We start from the raw sequence: 13,857 nt of genomic DNA, 5'->3' as shown, positions 1-13,857 counted from the left end.
AACAGAGACTTAGAGCTTAATGATCGTATATTTAGTAGTCCGCATCTAATTTTTCGGTCTGTAATTGGTACCAAATGTGCATTGGTTTTAATTTTTACAAGGTTATCTTGGTTAACGCCTCTATAACGCTGCACCTGGTGAACTTTTGGAGGGCGGGGAACTGCAACCACTTCTATTTTCAGCAGATTTAATTTTTTGCTTTTGATGTGTTTTGGAGATTTTTACCACATGTAACCATCAACAGTAACAACTATTTTACTCTATCAATACATCCGTTATCCATAACCACTTCCTCCTGGAAACACTAATCCATCTGGCTGCCTGATATTTTATTCAGTTCACAAAATGTATTAAAATACCGTGCTTGCAACAATGAAGTCCTTTTAGATTTTAAATGAAAGGAGTAAGAACGTCCACCGACGCTGATGGGCTCTTCCCACATCAATGCATCTGTAATTTCAGTCATTCAGTCTCCAGAAGTGGGTAACAGTTGAATATGCAGTATGTTAAACTTTGATACAGATGTAAACATTGAATGTCACTGTGAAGATGATCTGTGTAATGATGCTCTGACAGCTCAGCTTAACTCACTCGTCCTGAACTGTTCTGTCAGGAAGGTGGAGCCCTTGGAAAGTTGCAGGGTAGTTACATTTTTTGAATTATGGTTGAAAACCAAAAACAACAATCTCACCATTTACTATTGGTATCACTACCATCTTCATGAGCAGCTGGAGGATGTTGTCGAGTAATCTGACCTGCAATTAAGCGTAATGTTGGTTTAAGTAACTGAAGATATTCACAGTCTTGTGTATTAAATGCAGCTCTCACCTGAAACTGGCCCACATAGCTTGTGTCCAGGGTGACACTCATTCTGCAAAAATGGACAATATTATAATGTGATGATCACATCCTTTCAAGGACCTCCAGGTTAAAGTCATCTGTTTTTCTTACTTGTTCAGGCCGACCTTCCCAACAAGTTTCATTTCCCTGACGACCATGTTGGTGGTCACGCTGGTGTCCTGCAAAAACAGCGGTGGTGTAGTAAATGTTACGGACATAATTCACCTTGGTTATTAAGTGTGGTTCTACACACCGTTCATTATTATTATGCCAAATTGATATGTTGCATGTAATTTACTATCCGTAGTTATTTCATGCAACTATGACTGTTCAGGGATCGTGTGCCCTTTAAATGTGATGATGACGTTGAGCTCCATGCCGGTCGGGTTGCTGGACAGCTCCATTTTGTTGATTCAGTGTTCTGAGGTTTTTCAATAAACGGCACATGCTTTCGTATGGGAAATTGTCTCCTCGATTTTCTGCAATTCCCACAATGGTGACCCCGACGTTGGTCTGCTGGACGTATCCAGAGACACGACACGATCATGTCTACGAACGCTGTTACCCTCAAACTCCCCAAATTCTGGGAATCGTCGGCATCTGCATGGTTCGCCCAGACTGAAGCGCAGTTCGCCTTGCGTGAGATCACCGCAGATACGACGAAATACTACTACATTGTGTCGGCTCTCAGAAATTCAACAATATTCAGAGTCTTGAGCCTTCTTAAAAACCCTCCGGCAACTGATAAATATGCAACGCTCAAATCCCACACGGAAATGATATAATTCCGTGTGAGCACCACGGATATTGTACCTATGCGAAGTCAATGAGATCCGTTGTCATGATATATACACGGATTATTACGTTATTATTATGTATATATTATTCTTTATTATAGTGGCTAAGTTATGAGTTTTTGAAGCGCAAGTTACTGTTTGTTACTGTCAGTTTGTAAAAGCATGTTTTTAACGCCGTTTTAACAGTGTTTTAATGGTGTTTTGATGATTTTTAACAGTATTTTGACAGTAAATAGTATTTAAGAAGTATTTAACCGTGTTTTCTAGTATTTAACGTAAATTTGAGTATTTAACCATGTTGTTTGCTGTCGCCATGACGACGGAGGTGGCGTAAGTGATGTGAAATGATTATTTTTAGCAAAAACCACAAGCGTTTCCTACTTCTAACCAATCATAAGTGGTGCATTAACCTAACCAGACCTTAACCAGAGCGTCGTCCAGCCACAAAATATCATTTTTAATTGCTTTTGAACCAGTAAGTGGAGACAGGCGATATTTAAATTCATTGTTTTAACCATTCTCCCATTCTGTCAAACACAGGGAATCCCCTCTACGTCATAGAGTGACGAGCGGAGATCCTGATCACGTGACGAGGCCCCGACGTGGACGTGTTTTTTTTTTTTTTATTTATAAACTTTATTTAACATTTCAATTTATGGATCGTGGATGTGTGGTGATTGATTACTGTTACGTGGAAGTAAACCGTTAAATACAGTATATTGTGCTTTTGAACGGTAAATATTAAAATAAACCGTGCACAGGTACATTTACAACTTATATCGAATCACTGTGAATACATCAATGTCATTTACATGACGTTAAATTAAGTATCCTAAGTAAACAAACATATTTACAATTCCTTAACATACATCATCTTTATAAAATGTAGTTGCTATTTCAGATGCACTACATAATAGATATATTCAATTGATATATGTTTTTAGGGTTAGGGTTAAGGTTACTCTAGGTTTAACCCAAACCAATGTGACTACAAATATGGCGCTGATTAGCATAACGCTGTATAGCATGACTCTAGGGAAATGTAGTTTTTTTTTCTTCACAGAAATGGAGGTTGTTAATACTAAAATAAGAGTGTACATAGTAGTTTAAGGGCATGATACACACATTTGTGTAAATATATTTTAAATATATAATTGTTAAATGTGTGAAAATTAATTTTAACCAGGTTTTACCCCTTAACCATGTAATACCCTATAATATAATATAATATAATATAATAATCCTGATCATGTATGATCATTCTGAGGGTTTTGTGGGGTGGGGGGTAAATCACTTCAAATACAGCAATGTTACTGTATGTCATTCTGACCCAGGATGTATTTGTTAGGTAAAATAGGGTATATTCTAGCCCAAAACACAATGTATGACTGTAATTAGGAAAAACATCAATACACTGAAAGATTAGTCCCACCAAAGAATTAAAAAAAAAACGTTTTTTTTTATTTGTATCCAGGCTGGAGCTATGAGGGTCAGAATCTATACCTGACAGATCATGCGACTCAACAGGGGTAAAAATGAAACTTAATCCTATGACAAAACCAAATACATTTTTGGAAAAGCCTTGACCTGTAGATTAACATGAGTCAGAATGAAGCTCATACATGCCTCCTGCTTTGAAATAATGACCATTGAACCTTGACCTTGATGCATTTTTAAAGGGTTATAATTCTGCGATAAAAGGGACTATAGACATGAAACCAACTTTTATGGAAAGCTCTTGATCTAATGTATCATGCCAGAGTAGTCATCACTAGGTGGCGCTATAATATAAGGGTAAAACCTGGTTAAAATTAATTTTCACACAAAAAAAAACAATATTAGCTAAGAACTACATTTCCCTAGAGTCATGCTATACAGCTTTATGCTAATCAGCGCCATATTTGTAGTCACATTGGTTTGGGTTAAACCTAGAGTAACCCTAACACTAACGTGTAAAAACGTTTTAAAAAACATATATCACTTGAATATATCTATTATGGCTACCACACTCCTGTGTGACGTCTCCACAGGCAGTCCTCGGCCAATCGTTCCCTCAGGATGGAGACAAGTTTTTGATGCCATCCATGGGTTAACACCTGTGTCGAGTGCCAACGGGCCAAGGTCCACCATCACACTAAAGCCCCGCTGGAGTTGTTATCGGTTCCTGAGAGACGTTTTGACCATGTGAACGTAAATCTGGTCGGCCCTCTGCCCTCCTCTCACGGTTTCTCATACCTGTTGACCATGGTTGACAAGACGACCTGCTGGCCTGAGGCGGTGCCATTGACATCGGTGGCATCTGTTGAGGTTGCACGGGCTTTTCTCGGCACCTGGATTGCTCGTTTTGACACCCCTTCAGATATATCCTCTGACCAAGGCGCACAGTTCACGTCTGAACTGTGGACCGCTGTAGCACAGAGCCTCGGAATGAAGCTCCACCGCATGACTGCCTATCACCCGCAGGCTAATGATCTCTGTGAACAATTTCATAGGTCAATGAAAGCTGCCCTGCGTGCCAGCCTTAAAGACAACAACTGGGTCGACAAACTCCCTTGGGATCAGGACTGCGCCAAAGGAGGACCAACAGTCCTCATCTGCCGAGCTTGTTTATGGGCAGCCGCTGCGGGTTCCAGGGGATTTTGTCCATAACACCACGGTTCCTTGGTCTGCTGCTCTCCAGCGGTCTGCTCTACGGGACAATGCAAGACTTTTTGCGCTTGTTCCTACTTCCCGTCACGGCCTACCTCAGTCGCACGTCCCTGCTGCACCTAAGACGGCTATGTTTTCATTCGCCGTGATGCCAACCAGGGACCGCTACGCCCGCCCTGCGAGGGCCCTTTCCGGGTTTTTGTAGGTGGGAGACAAACATTTTGTGGTGGACATGGGCGGTAAACCGGAGCGCCTCTCCATTGACCGCCTCAAACCAGCTCACTCGGACGTGGGTAGGCCCGTTGAACTCGCCCAACCCCCACAACGCGGACGGCCTCCCACTCTGCCCCCGCCCCCTGTTTCCCCCCCTCCCCAACTTCCCACGCTGCCGGCCCCGCACCTGTGTCACGATGTAACCCCTGCCGCAGTCAGCTCCCATCAACCTCCAGTACAGCGCAGCTGCTGTGGACGGTTGATACGCCCCCTCCCCGGTGACTGATGTGTTTTTCTTCTGATATGGTGAATTCTGGGGGGACCTGTGTAGTGAATGTTACGGACATAATTCACCTGGGTTATTAAGTGTGGTTCTACACACCGTTGCATGTAATTTACTGTCCGTAGTTATTTTATGCCCATTTAATTGTGATGATGACGTTGAGCTCCATGCCGGTCGGGTTGCTGGACAGCTCCATTTTGTTGATAAAGTGTTCTGAGGTTTTTCAATAAACAACAAACGCTTTCGTATGGGAAATTGTTTCCTCGATTTTCTGCAATTCCCACAGTGGGACATTTTAGGTGTTTTTCAAACCATCACTTTTCAGAATATTGCCCTCAAACTTACCAAATGTAGCACAAAAAGAGGGGAAAGTGTGCCGTTGGGTTGGATGGCGTAGGCCGTCACAGCGGCGGTGGCCTGAATCGTCATGTTGTTGGGTTCAAAAGTGGTGATGGGATTCTTCTCTGCCTTAACGAGCAGCTTCATCATCAGACCCGGGAATCGCTTGGCAATCTTATAAAACAAAAAGAGCTGTGATGCATTACTGCCAACAGAGGCATTTTTGCATCTCTAAATAAATATATAACAAATACATCTATAAATCACAAATTTAAGGTCACCTCTGGGATGAAGACTCCAAATGTTCTCGTGCTGAGTCGTACAGGAGAGATCTTTGGGATCTGTTGTGACAGAGCAAGAAAAGTCTTAGATCAGAGTGATCTCATGGACATGGATGTGCTAGAGAAGCAGAAGGATGGTGCGGACCATGTCGTCTGTGATGTAGAGGGTGAGGAGGCCAGCTCTGTTGTACACGAATGCTGCCGAGTTGGCGGTGAAGGCAGAAATGCCAATGTACAACATCTTGTTGTTCTGTTGTGGCAGGGAAAAGGCTGCTGCTGTGAACGGAGGCTCCTGGTGATTCCCAATGTTGTAGAATTCACCCTAACGACAAGAAGATGCGAAGGAAGATGAAGTCAGATCTACAGACTCTGAGAATGTGCAGTGATTTCCAACTCCTCACCTTTAAGTTGAGCTCTATCGCAGGTTTTGAAATGGTTGGTGATGACACCAGGGAATATTCAATTTCTGCATGCTTGTCAACCTTGGCAACAACTGGAAAAAGGTAGAAGATTATTATTTCATCCTCTCATTAGAGAAAAAGGGTTAGGTTATTAAAAAATGTAAAGTTATACCGTTGAGAGTTTTCAGCTCAGGATTTAAATCAGAGACTGCTTTGGAGACCAGAGGGCATATCTGTAAAGAACCGAGGAGAAACATCATAACAGAGAACTAAAACAAGCGCTTAGATGTTGATTTATAAATTTAAAAGGCTCATCAAAACTAACACGAATTAAAGCTGCAAGCAGCAATGAATGGGCCCTTGCGTGTGCAATTTCCACCAATAAAGGACTAAGTCCGACGACACCACCCATGACTCTTTATGTCAAACCATTCAAAAGTTATGGCAGATAATAGGAACTATCAAATATCAACCAATCAAAAGAAGGGGCGGGGCTCATTTGCACCAATTAAGGTGAAGGAGTCAAAACCGAGTCAGATGACACCACACACGACTCTCTATGTCAAACCATTCAAATGTTATGGCAGAAAATAGGGACTACCAAATATGGACCAATCAGATGAAGGGGGACGCGCTTTTTGGCGTCTATCGTCGCCACGGTAACGCTTTTGACTGAGAAAAGTAATGCCAATCGTCGCAGGATCGAGACGCACATTTTGATGTATAACACACCTGGGTGCACGTTACGGTTCGGGCAAAGAAACGGCCGAAGAAATGGCATAAATTGCGCCAAAATTACACGATTAATTCAAAATGGCCGACTTCCTGTTCGGTTTCGGCCATGGCGCAATGAGACTTTTCTTTAAGTTGCGACGTGATACAGGTGTGTACCGATTTTTGAGCATGTACGTCAAACCGTATTGTGGGGCTTGAGGCACGATGTTTTCTAGGGGGCGCTGTTGAGCAATTAGGCCACGCCCATTAATGCAAACCATTAAATATCAACTTTTTCATCAGGCCTGGCTTGCGTGCAAAATCTGGTGACTTTTGGGGCACGTTTAGGAGGGCAAAAAGGCCCTCATTTCATCGGAAAAATAAAAACGAGAAAAACAAGCAAAATTCCTACTGATACAATAGGGCCTTCGCACTGTCAGTGCTCGGGCCCTAATTACAAGGAACTATTTTCTTTAAAGAATTTCATTCATCCATAACTTTCTTTTCTTTAATAAGATCGAACTTTTACAAAAGAACAATTTGAGAGTTATTCCTCGGATGTGTAATAACCAAAGTAACGCGTTACTGTAACGAGATTACATTCGCCAGTAACGCAGTAATGTAACGCGTTACAGTTGTAATTTGGGTAATCCCTTTATAGTTACTCTAAGACAAAAAACATTACGTTACTTTAGTTACTTTAAGCTTTTCAGTTACATGTAGAACAGGAGAACAGAAAAGAAAATCAAACTTGCCTTTCATGCGTCTTCACGCGTTTGTCTGACTTAAGGCTGATTTATGGTTCCGCGTTAAATGGACGCAGAGCCTACGGCGTAGGGTACGCGGCGACGCACACCGTACGGTGCGCGTCGCCGTGTACCCTACGCCAAAAGTTCTGCGTTGGTGTAACGCAGAACCATAAATCAGCCTTTAACGTGATCTTACGGGATTTTACGGGACTTCTGGTGCTGTTCTGGGCACTGCAGTAATAAGGTTCCAACTACAGGACTGTCTCAGAAAATTAGAATATTGTGATAAAGTTCTTTATTTTCTGTTATGCAATTAAAAAAAACAAAAATGTCATACATTCTGGATTCATTACAAATCAACTGAAATATTGCAAGCCTTTTATTATTTTAATATTGCTGATTATGGTTTACAGTTTAAGATTAAGATTCCCAGAATATTCAAATTTTTTGAGATAGGATATTTTAGTTTTCTTAAACTGTAAACCATGATCAGCAATATCAAATAATAAAAGGATTGCAATATTTCAGTTGATTTGTAATTAATCCAGAATGTATGACATTTTAGTTTTTTGTAATTGCATTACAGAAAATCACAATATTCTAATTTTCTGAGACAGTATATGTTGTTCATTGGCAATTGAGTTATGGTGCAGCTCAGGTGATATTGCGGAGTAATCCAAAAGTAATGTAACTAGTTACTTTCAGCAACCAGTAACTAAGTAGTGTAAGGGATTACTTTTTTTAAAGTAACTAGTAATATGTAATGGATTACTTTTTTTGAGTAACTACCCCAACACTGGTAATAACACTTGTGCCAATTGGGCAGTTTTAGGACATTTTTAAGCTGCTTCGTGTTTTTGTTTTGTAATTGCTGCCAGAAAGGTGACATCCGCTCTATGCAGATGACTCCATGTCTGTCTCCAGATTCACACAGCTTTTTCACCTTTGAGAAAGAGTCACATCAGCTTTGTTTTGGTCCGTAGGAACATTTACTTCTGACATGACGTCAGTGAACCACACAACAAACAATAAGTTTAAAAGCCAGCGGATGTAGGGAAGGTGTGTTTAGATAAACATATATATTAAGGTGTTATGGTATAATATTGTGGGATGGTTCGTGTTTCTGTAAATCTTTAATGCATCTTTCTATCACCAAATATAAACCCCTAACCTTACACAATATTTTTATGCAGCTCAACTTAGACATCTGGCCTGTTGGTGCAGACCTGACTATGAGTCTAAATGGAAAAAAATGGAAAGGGAATTACAGGGCTTTCAAACCCAGACATTTTGTGGGGGACAAACATCTGATAGATACTTTGAGACATGCTATGAACCCAATAGTAGCTTTACGGACTAAAACCTAAACAAAGTCTAGTACTGGTTGCTAATATGGAGAATTTAGTTTAGTGCGCTACGAACATGTCAAACGAAAGGTTGTATTTGATTCACAGTTGCTTTGCAGGTTTATTTTTCTTAACTCTAACTCATAATACATATCGAAAAACAATAAACCGAATTGCTCACATCCCAAAAACATATGCACAAACTAGCCACATACTATGGCATAACCCAGTTGACCCAGCTGAGCCACAAAGCAAATATAGCCCCCTAGTGGCATGGAGCAAAATTACAGGAAATAATACAAAATGAAAATGGCTCATACAGTAGCATTTACATTTGAAATATAGAGCACTGTAGTGAAAAGGTACAGACTCAAGAGGGATATATGCACTCTGAGGTAGTTCACGTATGATTTAAAGTTTAAGCCAGGGATGTATGATCCAATATTCAAAGAATGAGAACAAAAAGGTACGTCAGCAATATGTACAGTATTAGAAGTTTCTAGATCTAAAGACAAAGTATAGCATTGAAAACAAAGACTTCTTGAGATACTTGCAGTTGAGAGATTATTTCACAAAAGAGGTTAGGTCAAATTAAACTATAAATAAAGTGATTGGTGTTATATTAGCGATTTCTACAAACAGAAAGGACCTCGGGCCATTTCTGCTTCGTATCAAGCTTTGGGTGAGAGCAGGAAGGAATCAAGACTTTATATAACAGAGACATGGGAATCAGAACTAAAAATCCAAATGTAAGAGGAGTAGTGGTACCACATGTGTGAGACAAAATGTACATCAACAAATGTATTAATATGGAGGGAGTTCTGCTGGAAGAACCTAACTCGCTATTTTATGACCATCCATCCATCCATTATCTATACCCGCTTTATCCCTTGCGGGGTCACGGGGGTCTGCTGGAGCCTATCCCAGCTCATTTCAGGTGAGAGGCAGGGGTTACACCCTGGACAGATCACCAGTCCATCACAGGGCCACAAATAAACACACAAACCATACCAACATGCATGTTTTTGGACTGTGGGAGGAAGCCGGAGTACCCGGAGAAAAGGAGAACATGCAAACTCCACACAGAAAGGCCCCTGCCGGGCCTGGGAGCCGAACCGGGGACCTTCTTGCTGTGAGGCAACAGTGCTAACCACTAAGCCACCGTGCTGCCCTATCTATTTTATGCCTTAGCTTGCTGCCCTAGCTATTTTATGACGCCAAAGATAAAATCTAGGCATCTACAAGACTGCTGGAGACTATGTGGGAGTGTGAAGTCAGAACTCAGTTATAAAAAATGACTTGGGATATGAAATCCCAAATACTTGTCCATTGATGTATGTAGGTAATATTGAGAAGGTTGTAATGAAAGAAGATTTGTACCAAAATATTACTCGCAGCAAGTAAGAAAGTCGTCACAAGAAGTTGGCTCAATGTGAAACCTCAAAAACAGGAGCAGTGGTTGGAAATTGTCCAGGAAATACTTGTTATGGAAAAATTGACATACCGGTTGAGACAAAAAAAAAATGTATTTGAAAAAAACTGGGAACATATGAGACATGAGACATGAGACACCAACTGAACAAATGCAAGGTGGAACAGTGTACTGAAGAATAGTATCTCCAGACAGTTAACTTGTAAACTTGTAACTTGTTTGTTGTATTGATTTTGCCTACATACATATATGTGAAAACTCAATAAAAATTGAAGAGGACATATCAGTAGAGGATATTTAAACAATAGGCTGCTTTGGTACTGATATAACTTAATGCAGGACCTTCTGATGGTCTCAGACTCTCCTAAAGATCTGCTTGTTCTGTTAGGAACATTAAACTATGAATTGCCATGTGTGTGCATGACCCCAGAGAGGGCTTTTAGTCACTTTATTGGCTGGTTATTCCTCACCTTTTTCTCCATTGCTTTACGCAAAACCTTGTCAATGGATTGGCTAAAGAGATTGTACAGCCAGCTGAAAAAAAATCGACCACAGACATCGTAAGTAAAAAGTGTAAAAACATTCACGCTCCCTCCTGCAGGTTCAACCCTGCTGCAGCAGGCTTCTCTTACCTGCCTCCACCATGGAACTTGACTCTGGCCTTGCCAACACTGGCAGCACAGTTGACGCTACTGACCTCCGGTCGGCCCATCGCATCACTCTTGATTCCAATGCTTGTGCTGATTGTAAGCCCATTGACGTTCAAAGATAAAGAGCCACTCTTCCTTCTGTTGAGAGACACAAGTCAGTGCTGCAGAAGAAGGTGCAGTTGCATTGTGTTTTTAAAATAATGTATCTTTTTCACTCACATCCATCGAAGGAACTTGACCCTCCAGTTTCCACGCAGATTGATGAAGGCATTAGTGATCCTCATTCCAACTCCGGTTCCTGGCACAAGAGTCACTGAAGACTGCGGTAATCCCACATTCAGTATTTGAATACTACAAGAATCCCAGTTACGGTACGTTAGGATAGTCAGGTCCCCAGTTTTTAACAGAAGTTATAAAAGCATCAAATAAACTGCTGCCTTACTTTGAGAAGCTGTACCTGACCTTGCCAATGGGAGACACCCTCGTTTTCCCAGAGAAATCAGGGATATCGATGGATTTGAGTTTCTGCTGTAAGGCAGCCATGCCCAGTACCCTGCCTATCAGAAGGGAGGAACATTTGATAACGATGATTAAACTCTGTAGAGATCATATGGATGAAAGAGGAAGTTTCAGCTGCAAGGCTTACCATACTCAAGGCCTTTTTCTGTCAGCCTGACCTTTACTCCGGGGTTGATGCTTGAGGACGTGGGTATAAGAGCCACCAGGGTCAGAAAGCAGATCAACATCTCGACTTCTGGGAGAATAAACAACAAAATCATTGGCAAACCTTCCTTATTTTAATAAGATAGCAGGGTAAATCAGGTGAAGCTGTTGCTTTGTGAAGAATTCTCAGAAAAATGTCAGTAAAACCCAAATCAAGACAAGGTCAAATACAGTGGTGGACAGTAACGGAGTAAATTTACTTGAGTACTGTACTTAAGTACATATCCAGAGGATTTGTACTTTACTTGAGTATTAGATTTCTTTGGTACTTATTAATCTTACTTGAATACATTTCCAAGACAAATATTTTTACTTTTACTCGAGTAAATTTCTAGGAAGGCTGAAAAATACTCGTTACTTTCAGGTCTGCTCTTTTTTCTTCTTCCCTAAAATCCTATTGGACACAAGCTGTTTTTGTCAAAGGAGGAGACCTATCACAGTGCACGCTCTCCACTGGGATGTACGTAAAGCAGAAATACGCCAAGCCTCCTCAAAACGATACCGCCAAAGTAGCCTGCGTTTGTCAAGACAGAGCCGCAACAATGGCTACGCCTGCGTATGATCCCATTCATTTGATTTGTTTTTGGTGTTTCTGCAGGTTTTATATAACATTGTGGTTCTAAAAGCAACACATCAGTGCAGCTGGTTTCAAAGAGTTAATTCTCAGAAACAATAGTTAAAAGATCCTTAAATTAATTTATAAAAAATATAGTAATTTACTGATGTGGAAAATAGGAAATTTACTCTTACTCTTACTTTTACTTAAAGTAAATTTAAAAGCATTTACTTTTGGATACTTAAGTACCTTTAAAAGCAAGTACTGTTCTACTCTTACTCGAGTAATATTTTGACTGAGCTACTTTTACTTGTAACTGAGTAAATTTTGACCAGTAGTATTTGTACTCTTACTCAAGTACTGGGGTCGAGTACTCTGTCCACCTCTGGTCAAATATACATGTAAATGAAAGCTCCATCACATACAACAGTATCACACTCAGTGCCTTACTGAAGTAAAAATAAAGAATGATTGTGACTTTTGAACATTAAATACCAAAATATAATTTTTTGTGTTTTATGTTTTTAACTACATGGAAATGTGGTAAACTCCAGGTTTGAAGTTGCCGGTGTCCCAAAAGGAGACTTTGGTTGAGCATGTTTGGTATTTTTGGACGGGGTAAGCCTACGAAAGAACTAACCGTAAAACCTCAGATGAAACCACATGATTTATTAAATTAGGCTGATGTTCAAGGTCTAACCCACAAATTTTGTCTGCTCCATGCATGCTCATTGGAGTAAGGGCAGAAACCTTCCAAGTTGTGCAAACAGAACACAAACATTAGGATTAAAACGATGTACAAAGTAATGCTAAGATAAAGATACCTTAAACCAATGGCATCATCATTTGTTTATTTGTCCCCTGAGAATATATTTTTCTATGTGAATGCAAGTTCCCAAACACATCCACCACTGACAGGGACATTGTGTAATGAAATTTGTATTAAAGTCACGTAATACTGATCCACATTTTTCCTTTGGACAACTGTGATAGCCGCACCTGCAGCCCCACAGCTATAAGTGGCGGTAACATCAACCACTGATACTTTGGTTTAATTTGTACACACCTTTTATTCATATTATGTTGAAATGCGTAAGTTCCATTTGTACCGCGCACATTTGGTTTACTTTGTATATTCAACTTTTGTTTATGGTTTATTGGTGCAGCGAGCCATGGCTGAGGGGGATGTTGGGAGACTCCAGGATGCAGCTAGAAGAAATTAAGGCGATTGGGACTGTACCAAAGGCAGCTATATCATTAGGGGAAATCATGGGTTGTTTGTGTAAATATTCACTATGATTTAAGTTCATTAGTCTAATTTTGTATTTAGGAATTAATTTAGGAATTTGTATTTAGGAATTATTTAGGAATTAGAGAAACTGCCATTCTCACTGATTATTTGTCTAGGTTACGAGGAGGAGATGGGCAGTGATTTGGCCACCACTGCCCGGCCCGCCAATGGGAGGGTGTTGTGGTCCAGGGTCAAAACATCCGATGAACTTGGTTACCACCTGATGATATCAAGTCCTCCTGGCCAAGGCTACATTCACCAAAAGTGAGTGAAGGAGAAGCATCTTCGGATGTAATTATTATCATGTTAACAATGTTTTGTGTTTTTACCCCTGTGTGTGTCTGGTCTGATCAGGCAGTATTTAAGTTCTTTGTGTGTGTTTGTTAAGTCTGGTTTTGTTTCAGTGTGGTGGTTGTTGTTTAGTTTCTTTATTTAAACCTGACACTGAACCCTGCTAAATATAAATAGAGTGACTATCTTTAGAGAGATACAGCATTTGGATTTCTTGAAACTTGTCTAAAAACATATTCTCAGTCTTACCTGAAGCAGCAGATTGTCAGGAACAGATGATCCGTTTCTTTCTGCAAATCTGA

The 13,857-nt window shown here is 40.5% G+C and overlaps 1 protein-coding gene across 1 annotated transcript in view; it reads right to left on the bottom strand.

The window, feature by feature from the left end:
• The window catches only part of LOC133448940 (bactericidal permeability-increasing protein-like), a 20,685-nt gene extending 6,828 nt beyond the window's left edge, over positions 1 to 13,857 (bottom strand). Inside the window, exons 1-14 of the mRNA XM_061727964.1 lie at positions 13,805 to 13,857; positions 11,341 to 11,448; positions 11,137 to 11,251; positions 10,914 to 11,045; positions 10,677 to 10,832; positions 10,515 to 10,578; positions 5,976 to 6,036; positions 5,804 to 5,895; positions 5,548 to 5,724; positions 5,403 to 5,462; positions 5,128 to 5,295; positions 952 to 1,019; positions 829 to 871; positions 692 to 755 (exon numbers count right to left, since the gene is read on the bottom strand). Of these exons, the coding sequence (XP_061583948.1) occupies positions 692 to 755; positions 829 to 871; positions 952 to 1,019; positions 5,128 to 5,295; positions 5,403 to 5,462; positions 5,548 to 5,724; positions 5,804 to 5,895; positions 5,976 to 6,036; positions 10,515 to 10,578; positions 10,677 to 10,832; positions 10,914 to 11,045; positions 11,137 to 11,251; positions 11,341 to 11,440 (1,300 nt within the window). The 5' untranslated portion in view covers positions 11,441 to 11,448; positions 13,805 to 13,857. The remainder of the gene's footprint in view (positions 1 to 691; positions 756 to 828; positions 872 to 951; positions 1,020 to 5,127; positions 5,296 to 5,402; positions 5,463 to 5,547; positions 5,725 to 5,803; positions 5,896 to 5,975; positions 6,037 to 10,514; positions 10,579 to 10,676; positions 10,833 to 10,913; positions 11,046 to 11,136; positions 11,252 to 11,340; positions 11,449 to 13,804) is intronic.

Source organism: Cololabis saira, chromosome 8, assembly GCF_033807715.1.
Source record: "Cololabis saira isolate AMF1-May2022 chromosome 8, fColSai1.1, whole genome shotgun sequence".
Classification (NCBI taxonomy): Eukaryota; Metazoa; Chordata; class Actinopteri; order Beloniformes; family Belonidae; genus Cololabis; species Cololabis saira.
The sequence above is the reverse complement of the archived record's forward strand: the minus strand, read 5'-3'. Positions and strand labels throughout refer to the sequence as shown.